The sequence below is a fragment of the Gracilinanus agilis genome, chromosome 1, assembly GCF_016433145.1.
Source record: "Gracilinanus agilis isolate LMUSP501 chromosome 1, AgileGrace, whole genome shotgun sequence".
Lineage (NCBI taxonomy): Eukaryota > Metazoa > Chordata > Mammalia > Didelphimorphia > Didelphidae > Gracilinanus > Gracilinanus agilis.
The window spans coordinates 65,730,914-65,755,556 of NC_058130.1; the positions used below are offsets into that span (position 1 = coordinate 65,730,914).

Sequence of the window (24,643 nt, forward strand, 5' to 3'; positions counted from 1 at the left end):
CAGGGTAGAAAATGGCTGAACAACAAGATGTAAACTTGTTATCTACAGTTTATTTTTAAATAAATATATGTTAAATTTGAAAGGTAACAAGACTGTCCTGCTTCCCTGTGTCTCCTTAATAGCTAACATTTTTTTGTAATACTTTGAGGTTTTGCAAAGCACTTTCCAAATATCATCTCGCTTGATCCTTGGAAGGTAGGTGCTATTATGATCTCTATTTTACAGATCAGGAAACTGAGGCAGTGAGCAGTGAATTGATTTGACTTCCCCAAAATCTAGTAATATGGTGTGCTGGAACCAGCCCTTCTAAGAATTGATTGTTAAATTTTCAGTGCAAGAACTGACATCTCAGAAATTCAGCAAATACTACAAATCAAGACTTGGTGTATTATTTTGTTGATTTTCTAGACTCAAGAAAGTGATAGAGAAAATGTTAATAATGAAAAACAAACTTAACAGTGTGTCATGCATACATTTTTTGGGGGAGGGAAGTTAGTTGTTAAATATATTCCATCATATGTCTGACAGGGTCACAGAATTACTAAGTGCTGGAGACAAGATCTGAACTCAAGTTTTCCTGACTCCAAGTCCACCAATCTATCCACTGTGCCACTCAACAACTTTCTTTTCATCCCACCCCATCCCAAATCTATATATCAGATTTATAAATGACTTCTTCTTCCCTGTGTAAGGTTGTTTGGCGTATCATTACCCACCCCAGACACACTTTCATATTTAATGAACACTTTCCACTAAGGTCAATATTCATATCCATCACTCCTCCCCAAACACCAAGAATTTGCCAAAATTCCCCACAAGGGTGCTTTGTGATACTCTACATTGGAAGAGCACAGATCCTAAAGTCATACCTGGCTGTGTGACCAAGGACAAATCATATGATTTTTCTAGGCCAAAGTTTTCTCATCCACAAAACTGGGATGATAATGCTTCTGCTGCTTTAGTGAGGAAAGACCACTGTAAATGCTAGAACACTACAGAAATGTCAGTTGTTTTTACTATCATCATCATCATCATCACCACCACCACCACCACCGCCATTATCATCATCATTGGAATTAAATGAAGTGCCCCCTCCATCCATGCAGGAAACAATATCATCGACATACATGCTCTCTCCCTTCTCTGAGCTGAGAACTCTCCCAATTTCTTGACAAACTGACCTTTAACAAGATTCCATTTGTAGCTCTTCTCTGCACCCATCACTCTATTTTGTATCCTAATTATTTGTGGACGTGTTCTTCCCTGCTCCTTCATCACAAATTCCAGGGCCAGTGTTTATTTCTTTTTTGTATCTCCAACTCAGCACTGAACACTGCTGAGAAAATAGTAGGCAACTAATAAATGTATATGGAGCTGAAGTAGTCTGAATTGCTCCCAGGCCCAAAACACTTTCTCAAATGGGATTTCCAAGGCCAGTCTTTTCATCCTTTTATCTTTTAGTCAGTCTGCTGATTTTTGACTCAAGCAACCTCAAAACATTCTCTGCGTTTTCCCAGAGCCAGCTCCAGTGTACTTAAGGCTAACTCGGTAATCGAAAAGTATGATTGTTCTTTTCTCCTAAAGATCTGACAGCTCAAAAGGCAGCAATGACAGCAATATTCCACATCAAATTTATTCTAATGGTCTATCCATTTCATAGCTTTTGCAGGTTTTGCTTCCTCCAAATCTCAGAGCCAAAAATGTCTTTGAAGAGGGCATTGACTCGGTGTGCTCCAGTCCCCTGACTCTAGCAGTAAAATTGTCAAATAAATTAATGGAGATCATTGCCATATTTTATTGCTCATGGATTTGAACATTTCCCATGGACTGCAAATAATGAGGAAGACAGGGGTCAGCCTAACACCTGACCCATGTACCATGCTGCTTAAAAAACCTACAAAAGGAAATGTCCTATTTGCTACTAAATCTAAAGGATTAATCATTTCTTGATTTCTTTTTTTTTCCTCTTCTTTTTTGCCTTCTGAAAGACAGGTGGCATCAAAGAAAGAACACAGGACTCAGAATCAGAAGCTGAGGTCTCAAGCCCCAGGGTTAGCCCTTGTTATGCTGTTTTCAAAGTTATCTTTCCTCACTAAGTTGCAAAAGGCTCCTTCTGTTTTCAGTGTGAACTTCAGGGAGTCACTCAAAAGGCAAACCTCAATTTCCTTATCCGTAAACTATGGCTGATAATCTTACCCTGCTTCATTCACCAGGATGTTTTAAGAAGAATGTCTTATAAATTGTAAAGTTTGATATAAAGCCAAACCAGTCTTTCTATAAGAAGTTTGCGATTTGGGGCATGCTAAATAAAATATTGACTTCTAAAGTAACAGTTTATGGGATGGAAGATGAAAAACAGAGACCGGACTAAGGAGGTCTTTGTACAGAGCATTTTCATGAAGGGGGTTTGGAGTGAGGTCAAGCCTCCTCTCTGCCCTGGTCTTCTATGCCATCTTCCTGCCTCCTCGTGCAAGATGACTCTGCTACCTTCTGACCTCAGGCTCTACCCCACAGAATTAACCAGCTACCATCTTTCTTCTTGGGGTTGAGAAGATTCAGGGATAGAATATCTGGTGGGTATAGACCCTCATCAGATGCAGCCTGCTAAGACAGGCTTGTCCCCTGCCACCCACCACCCCAGGTGACATTGTCCTTAGTTATATCTCAAGTAGCATGGGTGCTTTTTTCTTGGTGCCAAGACAAAGACCTTAATTTTCATCCCTCTCTTAAAGAGGTTTAACTACCTTTTGGGTTTTTTTTTTTAGGGTAGACTAGCGGAGATAGGAAAGGTATAGTTGGAGGAGAGTTAGTCTAAGAAGAATCTAGATATCTTAGGGGACTGCAAGCTCCACATGGAGCATTAGATGTGCCTTCATCTAACTCATCTGTAGCATCCTGTCTCATTAGTTTTGTGTACCTCACTTTAAGATATGCTGGAGAATGTCCACAAGAGGACAACCAAGATGAAAGACCTTCATATGAGGCCTGGTTCAAGGACTGGGCATAGTCTAGCAAAGACTGATGGGGGTGAGGGGCTAAAGACAGCTATTTAAAATATTTAAGAGATTCTCATAGGAGGAGAGGCTGGACTTTTTTATTTTTTTTGCCCTAAAAGATGAAACCAGAAGCCACAGGTTGGAAATTGAGAAAAGACATATTTAGATTTGATATTAGAAATAACTTAAAAAATATGTATGTGTCCAAAAAGGAAACAGTTGCCTCTTTTTGACTCTTTTTTAGTGGGGATTCTTTTTGGGTAAGGGTCAAACTAGATGGCCACTAATAGCCATTTCCAATTTTAAAATTCTGTAATTTTGTAATATTCTAATCCCTTAAGGAACTCTAAGCAACTCAAGGTAGGCACTGTTTTGATTCTGTGTTCACATACTTAGCATAGTGCCTGACATTTAGTAAGTACTAAAAAATGCTTATTAAATGAAATGAATAACTGTAGAGGCAGCTAGGTGGTTCAATGAATAAAAGAGCCAGGCACTTCCTAGCTATATGACTCTAGGCAAGTCACTTAACCCCCACTGCCTAGCCCTTACTGCTCTTCTACCTTGGAAACAATACTTAGTATTGATTCTAAGATAGCAGGTAAAGGTTTAAAAAAAAACTTTACCTGGCTTCCAGTGAAGGGATTGCTTCTCACAAACTCATGCTTACATTTTTTTTTTAAATTTTTTAAACCCTTAACTTCTGTGTATTGACTTATAGGTGGAAGATTGGTAAGGGTAGGCAATGGGGGTCAAGTGACTTGCCCAGGGTCACACAGCTGGGGAAGTGTCTGAGGCCGGATTTGAACCTAGGACCTCCTGTCTCTAGGCCTGGCTCTCAATCCACTGAGCTACCCAGCTGCCCCCATCTCATGCTTACATTTTTAACTGAATACTGTAAAAGAAAAAGTATCCAACAGCCGACAGAGCATCCCCACTGGCCAGGGCCAGTGACCTGTGGCCAAGGACGACTGAATGTTTATTTCTCTGAGTTGTAGACAGAGACATCACTGTGACTGTGGTACCTGAGACCTGGCAAGGTTGGCTGCCTAAAGCGAGAACTTCTGAATTGTTAGAAGAAGCGTGAAATTAAAATGAACAGAAACAGAAATTCAAAGTGATCCAAACAACTCAAATAGGAAACTGGGTGAGACCAATTATTTTATTTTATTTTATTAAGGAAGGTTTGAGTGGATAGGATTCTGTTTTCTGGCCTCATGCAGTAGTCTCATACATAGTGGCAGTAAATACAGTCACCATACCAGAGCTCCTACTGGCTCTTTTCATTTTCTATCTGAATTCAGATTCTAAGCTGTAATGTCTAAGGGAAGGAAAGGAAAATACGATGAATAGAAAAGAATAAGTATTAATATATACCTACTATGTGCCAGGAAATGTATTAGGTATTTTTTACAAATGTTCTCATCTGATCCTCACAATAATTCTGCAAGTCAGGGGCTATTATTATTCTCATGTTACAGTTTACAGGAAACTGAGGCAGAGGTTAATTGATTTGTCTAGGATCATATAGCTAGGACATATCAAAGGCTGGATTTTAATTCAGATCTTCTTGGATCCAGGCTCAACACTCTTTGTATGGCACCTCTAGCTACCTCAAAAAGGCTCTTGAAGTATACCCAGGAGCCTTCGTTAACAATAACACTGATAGGACACTTTTAATATATTCAAAGCACTTAATAGACATTACCTTATATGGTTATCATAACCGACTACAGGTATCCCTTCCATATCATGGCAGTTAGAGACATGGTGCCACCGTGATCTGGAAAATTCACAAAAAATATTTTGGCTTTGGCCTTCTTTTCACAAACTTTAACTTTCTAATTTAACTTTAAAAAAGAAATTGTATATATGCATACTACTAAAAGATAAAATATGTTGATATATAATACTATACATAGCTGAATTTTTAAACTTTTTCTATCGTCTGCTGTCCTTCATGTGTCATCTGCAGCTTTACAAAACTCTCCAAAAATTCCCATTCAGACCCACAATATATTGAAACCATGATAGGGATAATTGCAATGTGGAAGGAGTACCTGTATATTGGAAAGAACTTCTGTTTGTGGCAGGTCCTCAGCAATTAGTAGTTAAATAAATAAATGAATGAAACTTAGGTTCAAATCTTGGTTCCAGAATTTGTAGGCTGCTTTTGTTGTTGTTTAGTCATTTATTCATGTCTGACTGTGATTTCTTGGGGTTTTCTTGGCAAAGATAACTGGAAGCATTTGCTATTTCCTAATCCAGCTTATTTTAGAGATGAGGAAACTAAGGCAAACAGAGTTAGGTGATTTTCCCATAGTCATACAGCTAGGAAGTATTTTAAAAATTAAGTTTATTTATTTAATTAACTAATTTAGAATATTTTTCCATTGTTACATGATTCATGTTCTTTCCCTTCCCTCCTTCCACTCCCTCCCATACCCAACAAGCAATTCTACTGGGTTTTACATGTGTCATTGATCAAGACCTATTTCCATATTATTAATCTTCGCACTAGAGTGATCGTTTAGAGTCTGCATCCCAAATCATATTCCTATCAAACCATGTAATCAAGCAATTGTTTTCCTTCTATGTTTCTGCTCCCACAGTTCTTTCTCTGGATGTAGATAGCGTTCTTTCTCATAAGTCCCTCAGAAGTGGCCTGGGTCATTGCATTGATGCAATGTAGTAGAGAAGTAGACTAGTAGAGAAGTCCATTATGTTCGATTTTACCACAGTGTATCAGTCTCTGTGTACAATGTTCTTCTGGCTCTGCTCCTTTCACTCTGCATCAATTCCTGGAGGTCTTTCCAGTTCACATGGAATTCCTCCAGTTTATTATTCCTTTGAGCACAATAGTATTCCATCACCAGCAGATACCACAGTGTGTTCAGCCATTCTCCAATCGAAGGGCATCCCCTCATTTTTCAATTTTTTTTTTGCCACCACAAAGAGCACGGCTATAAATATTTTTGTACAAGTCTTTTTCCTTATTATCTCTTTGGGGTATAAGCCCAGCAGTGGTATGGCTGGATCAAAGGGCAGACAGTCTTTTAAAGCCTGTTGGCCATATTTCCAAATTGCCATCCAGAATGTTTGGATCAATTCACAACTCCACCAGCAATGCATTAGGCTAGGAAGTATTTGAGGTGATATTTGAACCCAGGTCTTCTTGATGCTGAACCCAGAACTCTAGTCACTACTTTATGCTGATTTCCATACCATTAAAATTGTAGATCCTTGATGAAGCCAAGAATTCAGGACTTAGTAGATTAGCAGGGTAGATAGAATGCTTGGTCTAGAATCAAGAAAACTTGAGTTCAAATTCAGCTTCAGAGAACTTGGGTTTGAGTTCTGCTTCTGATACTTTACTAAATTATTTAATACCTAAGCTAATGCTTTGCTTTTCTTTCTTTAACCCTTACCTTTTGTTTTAGAATCAATATTACATATTGGTTGCAAGGCATAAGAGTGGTCATGGCTTGGCTATGGGGGTTGTGATGTGCTCTGGATCACACAACTAGGAAGTGCCTGAGGACAGATTTGAACCTAAGACTACCCATCTCCAAGCCTCTCTCTTAAACCACCACTGAGTCATCTAGCTGCCCCCAAACTAATGTCACTCTATGGCCTAATTACTGAGTTGTAGTTCAGTTCCTATTTGGCAAAAGAGCCACTCACATTGGTAGAATCATAACTGAGCCATTTCACAGGATTGTCATGAAAAACAGATGACAAAATAGATATAAATTACTTTGCTGCCATAAAGCCTTATACAAATGCAAGTTTTTTTTAAAGTTCTCTTTCTAAAATCCTGTTTCAACACCTCATCAAGGTGTGGAGATGGCCATGGGTTCTCAAAGGTCATACCAGCATGTTCAAGCCCTGGACAATCTTTCTAAGATGAGAAGGTTTCAAATAGGGGGTTAAGCAGTGGACTGCATATCCATCATTCCAGAATTGGTTTAGCTAAGGATGGAGTGGCTGATCACTGGAAGACTAGCTTCTGGGTAATCTTTAAGATTATCTACTAAAGCAAGGCAACTTACAGAAAAGGCTACTATGGCAAAGGAAAGTTGTAATATGTATTGGCAGAGGGAATAATATCTTAAGGTTGGCAGACTGAAAGAGTCATCACTATCATCATTATTGTCTTGAGATCAGTGTCCAATCTCTAGGACTCCTTTTGTAGACTTGAGGATAAACTGGGAAAATTTCCCAAAGTTCTATCTCATCAGGAAAGTAATTATCTCCATTTGCTTTTGACTTTTCTCTTCCCAGGGTATATAACATAAATATCCAAAAATATTTTGGCATAGTTCCCAATTGGATCAATTTCTCTCAATGGTGGGGGGGTTGTTGCCCATTCTGACTACAGGTCCTAAAGAGGGTTTGGGCCTGATGTTACTGGCTTGGCATAGCCCACTTCCTCAGTTTTGATTGCTGCATTAGTCAATCTTCATACTTCCTTGCGCACAAAATAAATTGCATTTTCTCAGTTTGAGTTTGTAAAAAGGCACAGTTAATTATGACGGCAGCAACGCTCATGCATTGTGTCTTGGCTCCATGTCAGCAGAACCCATGTTCACAGAAAAATGAATTAATTTTAACTAATTGCTATAGCTTAAACAATTCACTTCCATTTAATACAATGTTTGTAACTGAGTTTAGCTCTGCCAGCACCACTTCCCCTAAGAAAGAGCACCCTTCCTTGGTCACATTCACCGAGCTCATGCTAGTCAAGCTTAATGATACTTTAGAAAACTTCAGCGAACACTCTGGTCTCAAATAGAGGTCAGAGAATGCACTCAGAGTATTCTTTTACAATATTTTCTAAACAGAATCAGGTTTTCAAAGCACTGATCAGACCTCATTTCTGGAACATTAGCATAATCTGACACCGGAAAATGAATTGTTCCCAGAAAACACAGAGCACAATCATATTTCAATCTAGCTGCAGTCGCATTTCTTTCAATTGTTTTGTTGTAAATCTAGGCGGGAAGGCGGGGTTGTTACTACTCTAGAGAGGCCTTGCATTTTAAATATGAGCCAGCTATCTTTATTGTCCTCCCTCATCTCTATTCTGTCACAGCCTTCCTTTTTCCCTCCTTGCCCAAACTAAAATCATCAGGGAGTCACAACTGGTGTGACCTGGTGGCAGTTCATTTGAAAGGAGCCAAAAGAAAATTAGAGCCACCCTTCTTTAGAAACAATGAACCACAATTAAAAAGTCCTATGCTGGAAAAATGGTCAAAAATGATGAGACACGGAGTGAAAAATAAGCAAGTTTGATCCTGCAAGTGTTCCACGATGAAAGTAGCGCATGCTAATTCTGCACCAGGTGCTTCCTAGTAAATACATGTCCAGCCTGTGAGCCTTGCAAAGGCCAATCAGTGCATCTTACTTCTTTACTGATGTGCTTTGATGAGAAACAAAACCTAAACAAACATGGAGCTGCAGAAAGCTTTGCTATCACCCAAGTCCAGGATTCTCCAAGCAGATTCCTCTAGATGGTCTCTGAAAGGTCTCTTGGGAATTTTATGCTTAAAATGCTTCATGGTCCATCTTTTGTTCTCATATATTTATAAGTAATAAAAACAAGGTATTTTATGATAGATTGTAAGGTCTTTGAGGGCAGGAAATGCTTCAGTGTGTGTGTGTGTGTGTGTGTGTGTGTGTGTGTGTGTGTGTGTGTGTGTGTGTGTGTGTGTTTTCTTTGTATCTATAGTACTTAGTACCATACTTGGCATATAGTTGGTACTCAATAAATGCTTGTTCACCTATGCCCAAAGGGCTACAAAACTGTGCATATCCTTTGATCCTGTATTATCAATATGGAACTATATCCCCAAGAGATAATAAAACAGGGGGAAAGGACCTACTTATACAAAATGATTTCTAGGAACTCTTTTTGTGGTGGCAAAAAATTGGGCATTGAGGGGATATCCATCAATTGGGGAATACCTGAACAAATTGTGGTACATATTGGTGATGAAATACTATTGTGCTATAAGAAATAATAAACAGGATGATTTCAGAAAAAGCTGGAAAAATCTGCAGGAACTGATGCAGAGAGAAATAAGCAGGATTGGGAGAGTATTGTACACAATAATAGTAATTTTGGATGATGATTATCTGTGAAGACTTGGCTACTCTTAGCAATGTAATGATCTGGGACAATCCTGAAAGACTTATGATGGGGAATGCTATCCATCTCCAGAGAAAGAACTATTGTAATTGTCTTTCACATCAGTGTCTTTATGGTTTTATTTTGGAGTTGTGTGTGTGTGTGTGTGTGTGTGTGTGTGTGTGTGTGCTCTTACAACAGTGACCAATAAGGACGTGTGATTTGCTTGATGTTAAAAAAAATAAATGCTTGTTCACTTGGCATAACTTGTTAGTATGCCCTGCACTTAACACTGTATCTGGAACATTGCAGATACTTTATCAATGAGATAACATGTAAAAGTGCTTTGCAAACCTTAAAGCACTTTATAAATGCTAGCTGCTGTTGCTGTTCTTAACTGTGCAACCTTTGGCAAATCACTTAACTTCTATCAGTCCAACTTTCCTCAGCTATAAAAAGGGGTTAATAATGGCACCTCCCTCACAGAGATGTGAGGATCAAATGAGATATTTGTAAAAAAACCTTTAGTGGAGTACCTAGTACAAAGTATATACTTAATAAATGCTTATTGTCTTCTATTATTATTATCAATAGTAGTAGGCATCATCATTTTTTATATTCTATTGTATTTTTATTTATTTTGTTAACTATTTATCACTTTAATTTGAATATGGTTTGAATTTCACTCAGGAGTGTTGTGGGCTGCAGTACCAGATGTTTAACACCTCTGGTCTAGTCTGGACAAAGGGTAGTATGAATTGATGCTTATATGAAGCCAGGGATTCTAGGAGGCAGAGATGAGGAGGGAGAACATTCCAGGCATGCAAAGGCATGGAGGCAGGAGATGCAGTGTCTTGTGTCCTATATAGCAGATCTTTGGAGTAGTAGTAGTAGTAGTAGTAGTAGTAGTAGTAGTAGTAGTAGGAGGAGGAGGAGGAGGAGGAGGAGGAGGAGGAGGAGGAGGAGGAGGAGGAGAAGGAGGAGGAGGAGGAGGAGGAGCATATATTTTTTAATCGACTGATCTGATCTCATAGGTGGTCCATTGAAAGCAGAGGCAGCTTTTCCCATTCATTTGGTTGATGGCTTTCCTTGTTCTCCTATTGTTGAGTGGCAAGTCATCAAAGACTTGTAAATTCATAGAACTTGAACTGGGAGATCATCTAAACTAGGGATTCTAAAACTGATTCCATAAACTTGTTTTAAAAATATTTTGTTAACTTTATTTCAGTATGATTGGTTTCCTTTATAATCCTCTACATTTTCTTTTACACATTTAAAAAGCTGATTCTGAGAAGGGGGTCTATAAGTTTCATGAGCCTGTTGCAAAAGGGGTCAATGATATAAGGTGAAGACCTCCTGATCTAGACCCTATTCAAAACATGAATGCCTTCTTCAACATCCTCAACCCCTGGGAGATCCATCGTCTACTGGAACACCTTTGATTGACTATACCCTAATACAACTCATTTCAGCATTTGACAAATTCAGTTGTTAGGAAGTTTGTTGGTCTTTTGCCTTGGTAAAGTAGTTTATAGCCTGGAAAGGTCTGCAAATGACTGTTGCAAGACAGAGTTTACCACCGTCCCAAGGAGTAGATTAATTACATTCTAACCTCAGAAGCAAAGACCATTGAACTCAGATTCAGAATTCTGTTTCCCTCCCACTACCCACAAATGGCAGAATTCAGAGGAAATTTGTAGAGCTGCTCAAAGATGATAGTTCAGCCAACTCCTTCTTTGTGAAAAGAGGAGCCAGTGCTCAGAACCCTAGGGAAGAATCAAGTCACAGCCCAATCATTGTCTCAGAGTAGAGAATGGCTCATTTCCTTAGACCTGGCTCACTTTCTTATGCTCCCCTGCAAGCCAAGTTCACTGTGACTTCCTTGTATTTGATATAATGTTCCCCACTTTGAAATTCCATTACCTTTCATTTTGGCTTCTCCAAATTGTTTTCATCCTTTGGGGATGAAGGCACTGGATGATAACTCTAATCCAACTATCAATAATGTGGAAACAGATCTTAATCAATGATACATGTAAAACCCAGTGGAATTGTGCGTCGGCTAAGGGAGCTTAGGGTGGTTTGGGGAGAGGGAAAGAACATGAAACATATATCTATGGGAAAATATTCAAAATAAAAATAAAAAATAAAATAAATGAAAGGTTAAAAAAAAGAATCAAGTCAAGTCCTCTCTCCTCCCCAAAGTTCCCCATGAACATTCCAGACCACGCTGATCTCTCCTTTCTCTGACCTCCCTGAGCTATTTAGCAAGCACAGTTTAGTATTTGATCATATGCTGTCTTGTTTCACAGGTTATATATTTATGACTTGTTCCCCAACTAGACTGTAAATTCTTGTGGGCAAAGCCTGCCTCTTATCTTTTTTTCCTGGGTGTCCTCAGAGCACCCAGCACTCCATTAGGCATAGCAGGTATTGAATAAGTGGTTTTTTTAGATATTTGCTGTTGTTCAGTTATTTTTCAGTCATGTCTGACTCTTCCTGACCCCATTTGGGGTTTTCTTGACAAAGATACTGCAGTGGTTTGCCATTTCCTTCCATAAATTCATTTTATAGATGGGGGAACTGAGGCAAACAGAGCAAAATGAGTTGGTTTTGGCTAGAACATGATTTGACTTAGATGTGTCCTGGTACACTTATCCAAGTTTTATTTGAGTTGGACCTATGGAGAGAAATGGGGATTCGCTTCTGAAAGGTTCTCTAAGATTTTAACTCTCCTCTGGTTCCTTTGTAGAAAAAACAAACACTTCTCCTTCTCTCTGGCCACCAGCTTGAGGCTTCCTTCCTTCCAGAGTGGTAACGCTCTCATCAGTGTTTTCAACACCATCCCTTGTCATGATTCTTGTTTCCAGCCTATGATTCTCCACAAAGAGTCATACCAGAAGTCATTACAGGACGTAACCTAATTCATCAGACCATAAATACTTAAACACAGTATTTTCTTCCTGGCCTTCCCCCCAGCTTGATCAATGCTGGTGACTCCTCCTCTTCAGGCATCCCACTGAGAACAATTTGGCTGGAAGCTGCTGACATATGTTACACTCTGCATACTAATCTCCCAGGTATTTGTACATTCTCTGATGCCGTCGCTTACTGTGCAGAGCAATGATGCTGGCCTTTGTCACATTCTCCACGTGGCTTCCTTCCTTCCCCCTTTAGATGATGAAGCTGTGGTCACGTCGATGCCTCCTGCTGAAATCTTGTACTGAGGTAATAAAGGCAAAAACCATCATGGGAACAAATCAGGGACAAGGTCGTAAAGTTAGCAAGGGAGAAAAGAGAGAGGCTGTAGAAAGATAAGCCAGGACAGCTGAGCCAGCAAAAAAAAGAGCGACAACCAGTCAAAGAGTTGTCCAGGGATGGGAAAAGCACAATGATTTTTCTCTGGGGCATCGCTGAGTTTCTCTGAGATATCAGCACTGGACAGAGACCCCTTTCTGCTAGTAATATAGGCAGGGTTAGACAACCGAAAAAGCCAATAGTACAATCAGATTCATTCGGCTTGACCCACCAGCAGCACATCAAATCATTTCACTTTCTGTGCACTCAGAGTGATAGACTCTTAATAAGGCCAGTCTTCTTTCTGAAGGCCAGTAGGACATGAGAATGATAGGATGCCAGTGTTGGAAGGGACTCTTGAGACACTGGGTTTACTCTCCTCATTTTCCCAATGAGGAAACTATGGTGCATAGAGGGAAACTGACTTGCATAAGGTTTCCAGGGTCTACTCTACCACTCTGCCTTCATATAGAAAAAGAGGATTCAGGACTGATGCAATGAGATGGCATGAAAGCGACCATTATTTTGAGGAGTATTGAATGAGAAGGAAGGCTATATGATACAGCGGAAAGTGTGCTGGATTTATCTCAAGAAGACCTAGATTCAAGTCTTGACTCTGCCAGTGAGTGATCTTAAGCAAGTCATTTAATTTCTCTGCACCTCAGTTTCCCCATCTGTAAAATGAGAGATTGGACTAGATTATGGCCGGTATATATAAAGTGCTTTGAGATTTGCAAAACATTTTAGATATATAGGGCAGCTAGGTGGGTGCCATAGTGCACAGAGAGCCAAGCTTGGAGTCAGGAAGATCCAAGTTCAAATATGGATTCAGACTTTTACTAGCTGTGTGACCCTGGGCAAGCCACTTAATCCTGTCTCCCTCAATTTCTTAGTCACTAAAATAAGAGACTGGACTAGATAATGGTTATTATGTACAAAGTAATTTGAGGTTTGTAGAACACTGGATGTATTGCAAAATATTTTTTAATATACAGGGTAGCTAAGCATTGCAGTGGATAGGGCTCTGGGCCTGAAGTCAGGAAGATTTATCTTCCTGAGTTCAAATCCAAACTCAGACATTTACTAGTTGTGTGACCCTGGGCATGTCACCTAATCCTCATTGTTTCAGTTTCCTTATCTATATAAAATGAAGGAAATGGTAAGCCACTCTTCTATCTTTGCCAAGAAAGCCCCAAATGGGGTCACGAAGAGTCAGACATGACTGAAATGTGACTGAACAACAAGTTAGAGGCATTATATCAACTGAGTCTCACAGCCACTCTAGGAAGTCCAAATTTATAGATGAGGAAATTGAGGCATGCCAATTTTATTTTATTTTTAAACACTTACCTTCTGTCTTAGAATCAATATAAGTATCAGTTCCAAAGCAGATTGGCAATTAGGGTTATATGACGTGCCCAGGGTCACATAGGAAGTGTCTCAGGCCAGATCTGAATATAGGTCCTCCTGACTCTAGGCCTGGCTCTCTATACACTGAGCCACCTAGCTATCCCTAGATAGATGTTAAGTAATTTGCCCACTTAGAGTTTGAGGTAGGATTTGAACTCAGGACTTGTAGACTCCAGGTCCAGTATTCTAGCTACTACATCACCTAGCTGCCATTGAGTTCTTTACTAAGTTCTATGGTATCTTACAGTTCTAAAACTAAATGACCTCATTTTCTCCCCAACTTTATCACTTATTTTATGTGTAACTGGCTAAATCACCAACCTCTCGGGATCTCAGCTTCATTATTTGTAAAATGAGATTAAACTTGCCCATTCTTTATCACCTTACAGGGTTACTGGGAGGAAAATATTTTGTAAAACATAAAATACCATATCACCATGAGTTATTACTTTGGCTCTACATATATTTTTGGAAAGGGGTGCATAAATCAAATGTTTGTCAGTTAAATCCAATTTTGAATATGCTAGGAGAGTTCAATATTTACAGGCATACTTAGGAGAATCCTTTGGTAAAGCAAAGAAACTTTATATGATACAAATAAATCACTCCTAATTTGTTTTGTGAGGCCCGATTTTTCACAGTGTTTTTTCCAAGTGGGTTGCACCTGTAGACAGCATGAACAATGGGAGAGAAAGAAAAGCAACAGCAGCCAGATGTTTCAGTAGCTATAATAATTTTTTCCGTTTTTTTCTATTGTCAAAGCTTGCATGGGATAGAGACTAAAAACTTGATTATCCAAATCTGATGCAATAATCAATGCCAGAAGACAAGAAAGAAGAACTCATAATACCAAGCTTTTAAAGTTAGCAGTGATGTCTATAATGCAAGTTGGCTTCAAGATTGTCAAGGGTGACAGCCTATAGGACCACAGGATGAAGATGGGGTGCATCCAGAGAAAAGGACACTCCCCACTTTCTAAAGAAGATGAACCTAACTAAAAGTGGCCCAAAATGGCCAAGAGACTGAGATGGCAGAGAATGCTTTGAAATTTGGTAGAGTAGCTGAAGGATACTAATAAGGCATGGGCTCTTTATTGAGGGCAAGAAAGCAACCGAGGAAAAGCTGTGTCTGTTTTTGAATCAATGGTTGATTTCCTAGGAAGATCTGAATTGCATTGTCTTCAAGCTCAGGCAGCTGAACATTCTGCCCTTTATTCATTTCTTAAATGTGAAACTTTTACTGGTGCCTTTCATTTTTACATTACATCATATTCTGAATATACTTCTCTCCCTCCTCTACTCAGTAAGGCTTCCTTTGTAGCAAAAATAAAAAAATGAAACAAAACAAACAGTTCAGCAAAAATCAGTCATATCTGATAGCATAGGTAACATTCCACACTCACAGTCCTCCCAACCTCTCCAAAGAAAGGAGTCTCTTTCATTTTTACCAGAAAGAAACAGAAAACAACCGGATTTAAGCCAACAATGTTTATTAAGCAAACATGTTGAATGGAAAGACTCAGTTGAGAAAGACAAGTTCCAGAGCATCATAACCTAACAGTTTTAGGAGTATACAGGATTATATCCACTGCCCTACAGCATCTAGAGCACAGTAAACTTTATTCAGTAAACAGTATTAAGGGTCTCTTATGTTCAAGGCACTATCTTGCATAGTGTTCCCTGGGAGAGACAAAAATAAATATGACACCAGCCCTGCCCTCATGATCATAATGATGACCTTGAGTCATCAAGAAAAGGTTACATTATGCTCCATATGCTCTGTTTCCTAAGATAGGAAGCACATAACACATGTTAGAAATATTTCCTTTAAAAATATTGAAAATGAGAAAAGGTTTCAGCATTTAAGTCATTACACTTGGGCATCCAGAGAAATCCTGTCTTGGCAACAGACTGAATATGGAATAGGGGGAAGAGTGAGAAGAGAATCAAGAATTAATGAAGTTATGAACTTGAATGGCTTCATGAGTATGGTGGTGCCATCAATAAACACAGGAAAGTTAAGGAGATGATTCAATTTTGAAATTAGATGGTCAGTTCTGTTTCAGATGTGTTGATTTCAAGATGTCCAGAGGACATCCAGGAGACATCCAACAGGCAGCTGGGAGAGAAGAAATATAGACTCCACTAAGAAGTAAGGACTAGACAGATTTTGGAGTCATCCATTCAGAGATATAAAGGTGAATCTATGGGAGTAGGTGATATTACTCAGTGAGAGATTAGAGAAAGGGAAAACCCTATTGCTCCTTCTAACTTCCCTACTATCTCAAGGTCACCAGCATCCTTCCAGTCAATGCTAACCCTCACATAGTTTTGTAACCTCAAAGTCAACTTCGACTCTGTATTTTTTTATGCCCATCTCAGAGAGGTCATTGAGACTAATCTATCTCCACATTCATTCCCTTCTCTCAATTCACTCATCCACCACCCTAGTGCAGACCTCCTTCACTTCTCACCTGACTGTTATTCTGTTTAATAATCAATAAAGTGCCAGACCTGGAATCAGGAAAACTTGAGTTCCAATACAGCCTTAGTCGCTTATAATCTGTATATCACTTACTTCCTACATGCTTCAGTTTTCTTTGGGCAGTTGCAAACTGGCCATAATAATAGTGTCTGCCCACTAAGGTTGTTATGAGGCTCAAACGACATAATATTTGTAAAGCATTTAGCATAGTTTTTGGCACACAGTGGGCACTTAATAAGTATTTCGGTTTTTTTTTCTTTTCACTTTGCTCATAATTTTTCTCCTTGCATCCAGCCTTTCCCTTTTTCAAACCATCCTTCACCACGATGCCAAAATGATGATGAATCTAAGGCACAGGTCTGCCCATGGCACTCTGTACACGAAGCTTCAAATACTTCTTATTTTCTCTAGGATATAATACAAATTCGTTGGCTTGACATTTAAAGCCCTTTACAATCTAGCTGCAACCTCTCTTTCTAGGCTGATTTCATATCCCTCTCCCCTCCCACACTTTTATGCACCAGAAAAATTGGCCTGCTTGTGGTTTCCCATACATGGCATTCTATAGCCTGTCTCTGCCTGTGCCAAAAATATAGACAGAGGTCCTGGGTCCAAATCTGGCCTCAGTCACTTAACCCCAATTGCTTAGGCCTTCCTGTACTTCTGCCTTGGAAATGATACTTAGAATTGCTTCTAAGACAGAAAGTAAGAGTTTAAAAAGAATTTCATTCTGAGTATAGACCCAAATAGATTACCAAATAGATTACAAAAGATTATAATGAAGAGCGATGGACAGTCAGGGGGATGTGTGAAGGTACTAAATACTTAAAGGAGCAAGTGCTGAAAGAATAGATAAATAGATAGATAGATAGATAGATAGATAGATAGATAGATAGATAGACAGATAGAATATATATCTGAAGGTTGGGAAATTGGGGTTGTGACTTGCCCAGGGTCACACAGCTAGGAGGTGTCTAAGACCACATTTTAACCCAAGACCTCGCATCTCTAGGCCTGGATTTCCACCCAATGAGCAACGTAGGTGCCCCAGGAGTATATATTTTTTAAATGTGCCTACATGGGAAGTTATTAAGTAACCATGGCTGCTCTTTGGAAAGGCGTATAACTTCTGCAAGGTCAAGAATCCCATCCTATCGCAATGATTAACAATCAAAATCCAGGCACTGTGCTAAGTGCTGGCAAGACAAAGGAAAGCAAAAACCTGTCTTCAAGAAACATATTCTAAGAGGAGAGAGCATGTAAATAACAATGTACATATATGGTTTATATAGTGTAAATGAAAGATAAATATTAGAAAGAGGAACTATAATGCAGGAAGGGGAGAAGACAGGAGTGAGAAAAACTTTCTGCAGAAGATGGGATTTCACCTTAGTTGCAGAAGAAACCAGAAAATCCAGCAGGTAAATATGAGGGGGAAGAACATTCCAGACTTCGTGGTCACTAAAAATGAAGATATGGAGACAAGGGATGATATGTTCTCCTGTGAAAGGAATGGAAAGTAGAAGAGGGTAGGGGGATCATTGGAGTGAACAGAGTGCTTAAAGAAGATAAGAAAACTGGAAAGGTAGAGAAAGATCAGGTCATTACGGACTTTGAATACCAATTATAAGACTTTGCTTTTGATCATAGAGGTGAAGGAGCCACTGGTGCCTCCCCAATAAATGGTCCCTGAGTCACTGTCTGAAGAATTCCAATGAGGGGGAACCCACTACTTCCTGAAACTTCCCATTCCATTTTGGAACAACTCTTATTATTATGAAATGTGTCCTTATATCAAGCCTAAATCATTCTTCCAGTGACTTCCCCCCCCCCAAAAAAATGCAGAATAAGTTTAACCTCTCTTCTACTTGATGGCCCTCCAAATACTTAAAGATATCAGTCATGTCTCATCTCTGCAATATCTCCTTTCTAGACAAAATAAAACTAGTTTTTTAACTGATTCCTATATAGAACAAATGAAGTTCTTCACCACTCTGGTTTCACACCATGGGATATGGAACAGTTTATTTTTCTTCTTCCTTAAGTATAATACCCAGCCATGAATATAGCATTCCAGATGAGGTCTGAACAGGGAAGAGTAGAATAAGCACCTCCTTCTTCCTGAATGCTATGCTTCTTCCATATCCATCCATTTATTTATCCATGCATCCATCTATCCATCCATCTATCTATCTCTACAAATATATACATATATATTCATATATGTATACACACATACACATACAGATAGATATAGGCAAGACATACACCTCATATATGCATGTCCTTCTACTGAGTACCACAAAGAACTTAAAGAGCCTCAATTCCAGCCCCTTGTACAAAATTCAAAGAAACAGGTAAAGACAAATGCAATGTTCTGGTTGGACCCTCTTTCCAGACATTCACTAGCCAGGTAGGGTCTATACCCAATACAGAGTAGCCTCATTAACTAAAGAAAAAGGCAGGTAACACCCATTCATGGCAATAGCTTGCAAAGGAGAGTGCATCAAAATTGGTTTGTTTCTTTTTCTCCTTCAAACTAAGCAGCTAGTTCAAAACGCTAATGATGAAAAGCAATTCCATTTCTGTTCTTTGTAAAAGAGTAATCTTTGTTTTTATCAGTATAAGCCCTCTTTATAAAGCCAACATCCAGAGACAAGCAACATTTCAGGTCCTTTTTACCCTAAGCCAACTAGGCAGTCATGGATGACTGGGAATGTTTTTAGGGTTGGATGAGGAAGCCATGGATAACATGATAGAATGGCTGCTGCCATTGCAGGTGTGGGGGACAGATACTTTCACACCAAGACTACATATATTCTGTCACTCAAGGAATCAAGCACAATTATGTCACTGTCACTTGAAATCAAAGCAGACCTTGAAATGAAGTCCTTTTCTTTGCTTAATTTCATAAAATGTGATTGGGGATGAAGGGGCAATGAGTGGGGTGGACTAAAACCAAAATGAAAAATGAAAACAAAAACTGGGCTCCTGTTCTTTACTTTGTTCCTCCAGAGTAAAGCCCCTTATTGATGTTGCTTTGGGGAAGGAAAAGGAAAGACCTGTTTTGGATGGTTAGAATATATTTCATTTTGGGCTGTACTTCTAAACAAATCCATTTAAATGCAAAGCACTAAGATCCTTGCTTCAATGCTTCTGACCTAATAAGACCACTAGTCAGACAGAAATCAAAGCACATGGTTTCATTAAAACAACAAACTCCAGGGGACCACAACGACACAAGCAGAGGAGCTAATTAAACACGTACCTGACACTCCGAGAGCCTTCTCCTTCAGACCTGGAAAGAAACAGAACACAAAGACACTTAGAATGCTGTTTGACACCTTCTCTGAAAAATGCACATATTCATCCACACTATCAAGAACCACAACATTCCCATGCCAGTGGGAAAGGTGAGGCAAGTGGAGGAAAGAGGAGGGAGTGAAGGAATGAAGGGTGGCTTCATTTATTACCTATTTGGTATTTCTCCAGCATTTCCGAACTACCAGTTCAATTTTCAAATACCAAAAAATCAATTATACCACTTTAAAAAGGAGAAAACTGTAAAAGTCAAGAAATAGGATTGTATCACCCACTTGAACTTTCTCAAAGGCTGGGGAAAACACACAGAATCAAAGATGAAGACTTCACATTCTGCAAACCAAAATATATGCTTTCTGGACTGACCACACCAGAAGCAAGAGGATTAGTTTAATGGTGGTTAGCCTTCTGCTCAGTTGACTGGATTAAAAGGCCATGTGTAAACAGGTTCAGGAAGCTAATCCTTGGATTTTCTAAATGTGAGTTCATTACCAAAATAAAAACATACTTAAGCCAGAGTTGGGCAATTAAAAGAAGAGTCTATGGATCAAAATCATGCCATGGGAAGCTTAGTTGAAAGAACTGGAGGGCAGCTGGGTGGTTCGGTGGATTAAGAAGAGCCAGGCCTAGAGATGGGGAGTCTTAGGTTCAAATCTTGCCTGAGACACTTCCTAGATGTATGACCCTGGGCAAGTCACATAACTCCCATTGCCTAACCCTTATGGTTCTGCCATAGAACCAATACACAGTATTGATTTTAAGGCAGAAGGTAAGGGTTTTAAAAAAGGGAAAGGAAGAAAGGACTGATGATGTTTTTATTAGAAAAGAGAAAACATGTTGGCTGTCTTCAAGAATCAGAAGTGCTGCCATGCGATGGGATTCAGGATTAGCCTTGTTCTATTGGACTCCAGAAGGCAGAGCCTTGGAGCAACTGGCCAAGTTGTTCCAGTGCATAAAGGTAGGTTTCCATTTGACAGAAGGAAAACTTTTCTAATAATTAGAACTGCTGTTAAATATGTAACAATCAGCTCTCCAAAAAAGTAGATCAACTTTTAAGTTTAATTTTCATTACTACTATTTTCTCCATTACTTTCTTAAGTATAGGCAATCGACAAAACAATTAAGAGGCCCCATCTGTAGCATTTCCCAATTTCTGAGATATAAATGCTCACACTGAAAATAATAATTAGTTCTGAGCCCCTGTAGCTACCTCAACATGAAATGTCTTGGAAGGGTTTATCTACCGATAAGTAAAGGCTGGATGGCTTTAACCATGTAAGGACTGCTATGAAGAGTATGAGTTTGGGGCAACAGCCAGGTGGCTCAATTGGTAAAGAGCCAGGCTTAGAAGCCAGTTATCCTGAATTCAAAGTTGGCCTCAGGTACTTCTTAGCTCTATGACCCTGGGCAAGTCCCATAACCTTCAATGCCTAGCCCTTAACTCTTCTCCTTTAGAGCCAATTGTTTTTTAAGGACAAAGGTAAAGGTTTAAGGGGGTAAAAGAGTATTGGTACCATTAGTAGTTAATGTAAGGCTTTCTTCACCAAGGAGCAAGGGATTGGAATTAATAATGTGCTGAGAAAACACTCTATTTTCTCCCCTTGTAGCCTAAGTTTGTTTAAATGATGCCTTTGCTAATGTCTAATATTAAAAAGCACAATCTCAGAAGAAACAGGAATAAGCAATTTTGGCTTATTGCTGAAATGAGCTAAAAATCTACAGAAGAGCTGAATGCTTATAAAAACTGATGGAAAGTCAAACAAAGTGCTATGGGATTATCTCACAGCTGAGGTTTACAGCATGGTGGAAAACACTTAGCTGCTGGAGTAACTCACCTATGGAGTGGTGGGGGGTGGTCTGTCATTACAACAGCCTTGAATCCTCTCCCCATATCCTGGAAGTACCAAATGCCTAGAGGACTACCTAGCTCTTAGGGAGATAGGTCCAATCAGAGGGGTGAGTGGCTTAATCCTCTAGCATTCCAAATCCTTCTCTTCCCCCATCTCTTTTTTTTAATTTTGGCAGGAGGATTTACTCAGAATGCTACCATAAATTGGGAGGATGTATAGGTTTCTGGGAAGGTGGAGCTCTCAGTGGAGGAAAGGAGGGCTTTTCTTTATTGTTTATGGGCTCTGGCATGAGTCCTTTGAATTTTTTGTCAGGCGAAATAAAAAATGTCCTACATTTGATATTTTGTTAGCCTGAGTACTTATATGGAAGCTGAAGACCTTTTCTTTTTTGTTGCAAGGAGTCAAACTTTCGTATTTCCAAGACATAAGTAAGGTGAAAGCATGAGTCCAATAGTATGATTTTTTAAGGAGTTTTTATGATTGAACTTTGTCCATGTAAACCTGGAATTTCAATTCCACTTCACAGGTCACATAGCAAACATATAATACCTGAAAATAATCGAAGCCATCTTTTAAAAATATGCCCTGCCGGGGGCAGCTGGGTAGCTCAGTGGAGTGAGAGTCGGGCCTAGAGACAGGAGGTCCTAGATTCAAACCTGGCCTCAGCCACTTCCCAGCTGTGTGACCCTGGGCAAGTCACTTGACCCCCATTGCCCACCCTTACCACTCTTCCACCTATGAGACAATACACCAAAGTACAAGGGTTAAAAAAAATATGCCCTGCTTTGGGGGGTTTTTCACTTCCAATATGGCAAAGTTTTCTGTTTGGAGAATATCAAGCATCTGACTGACCAAACTTGTAGAAACAATTACTTGGCAACTTTCCAGTTGTTCTCTTATTAAATAATCTTACTGTGAAGGAAAATACATCACCTCTAGCTGTTTCAATTGTATTCATTATCTTACTATAGGAAAAGACACTTTGAAAGGGAAGCTTGGAATTTCTGACCTGATTATTTCTCTCCTTCCCTTCTTTTCCATCTTTCCTGTCCTCAAAGATCTTATTATCCTGTGTGGAAGAAATGCCATGTGTATAATAACCTTTCCTCACCCAGGTTTCCAGCTTCTCTTTTGATTTTATTATTTTTCTATTAGAATATAAGCACTTTGAGGAGTGGGACTATCAAATAAGAATGCATGTCATGTTTAAGAACCAGCCACAGGAGCTTCCCGGTTAAGATGGCGGCAGGGTAAAAAGCAGCGTTTAACCTCTCCTGACCAAAACACACAAGACTCCTCAAGGGGACATAAAAACAAGTCCAGACGAACAGAGGAACCCCACAACAGGGTGCAGCGTGGAAGGTACGTGGAATCGGGACATTTCCATGCTATAAAGGGGTGAAACAGCTCTCACTAAATCGCGGGCTGAGCAACCACCCCACTCCCAACCCCTCCACACACAATACCTATAGCGCCGAAGCCAGTTAAAAAGAAATAGAGCAAGTTTGGGGCACCCATCGAGTCATTGGCAGCTCTGGGGCCTGTTCCTGAGAGCAGCAAGATTTGGGACCCCAAAAAGCCAAAGAACGCACACGGACTCTGAGCGTGGGAGCAGAGCGCAGGAGTGGCGGAGGCGTGGGTGGATGCAGACACAGCCACAAGCTAAAGCTCTGAAACCCTGAGTGGGGAACCAGCGTAGAAAGGTATACAACAGTGGAAGCAGCGCCCTGAGACTTGTAAAGGAACCTCCGGCAGAGGATAAAGCAAGGGGGTCCACCAGGGGGCTTGACCTTGGAAAAAACCAGAACTCAGACCTCAGGAGCCAAAAGACCCCGAGCGCGAGGATAAAGCTGAGAAGCTGCTGGGCTAATGATGGCTACCCAGACTCAGGAAGTTCAGAAGAGAAAGATAAACAACAAGAAAAAGAAGTCTTTAACACTCGACAACTTTTACACAGAGAAAATCCAGACAACCGAGCAAACAGAAGAAGAGAACAAACAAGCATCCAGACCCTCCTCAAATAAGGATAACGGGCCACAAGCTATGGAAGAGTTCAAAACTGAGATTCTGAGGAAGATGGAAGAGATCTGGCAAGAAAATAACAGTTTAAAAGGTAGAATCTTACAATTGGAAAGTGAGGCTCAGAAATCAAATGAACTGATAAGCAAAGTGAACCAGACTGAAAAAGAAAACCAAAAGATCATAGCTGAAAATGAAAAGTTTAGAGCCGAAAACCAGTCCCTAAAGGCTAGAATTGAGCAATTAGAAGCTAATGATTTCTCAAGACAACAAGAACAAATAAAACAAAGTCAAAAGACTGAAAAATAGAAGGAAATATGAAATATCTCAATAAGAGAGTGACAGACCAAGAAAACTGGTCTAGAAGAGACAATTTGAGAATAATTGGTCTTCCAGAAAAACCAGAAATTAATAGAAACCTGGACTCCATACTAAAAGAAATAATTCAGCAAAATTGCCCTGAAGTCCTACAACAAGAGGGCAATATAGACATTGAAAGGATTCATAGAACACCCACTACATTCGATCCAGATAAGAAAATGCCCAGAAATATAATTGCCAAATTCAAGAGCTTTCAAGCAAAAGAAAAAATCTTACAAGAAGCCAGAAAGAGACAATTCAAATATCAAGGAACACCAATCAGGATCACACAGGATCTGGCAGCCTCCACGCTAAAAGACCGTAAGGCTTGGAATACAATATTCAGAAAGGCAAGAGAGCTGGGCCTGCAACCACGGATCAACTACCCATCAAAATTGACTCTTATCTTTCCAGGGGAAAGTATGGGCATTCAACAAAATTGAAGAATTCCAAGTATTTGCACAGAAAAGACCAGGGCTAAATGGAAAGTTTGATATCCAACCACAAAAATCAAGAGAAACATGAAAAGGTAAATAAGAAACAGAGGGGAAAGAAAGAAAACTTATAATTTTTAAATTTGCCTTTTTAAGGGCCTCAGTAAGATCTAATTATATGTATTCCTATGTAGAGAAATGTTATGTATAATTCTCTGTAGTGAACTCTATTCACTATTATAGTATCCACTATTATAGTAATCAGAAGAATAATTCACAGGGTGAGGGTGGAACACTAAATAATCTAAGATGACATGGGGGATGGGAAAGAGGGGGTGAATA

General features: G+C 39.5%; 1 protein-coding gene across 1 annotated transcript in view; it reads right to left on the minus strand.

The window, feature by feature from the left end:
- The window catches only part of LOC123242431 (IQ motif and SEC7 domain-containing protein 3-like), a 483,094-nt gene that overhangs the window by 216,581 nt on the left and 241,870 nt on the right, over positions 1–24,643 (minus strand). The window contains exons 2-3 of the mRNA XM_044670216.1: positions 19,586–19,615; positions 4,705–4,779 (exon numbers count right to left, since the gene is read on the minus strand). Of these exons, the coding sequence (XP_044526151.1) occupies positions 4,705–4,779; positions 19,586–19,615 (105 nt within the window). The remainder of the gene's footprint in view (positions 1–4,704; positions 4,780–19,585; positions 19,616–24,643) is intronic.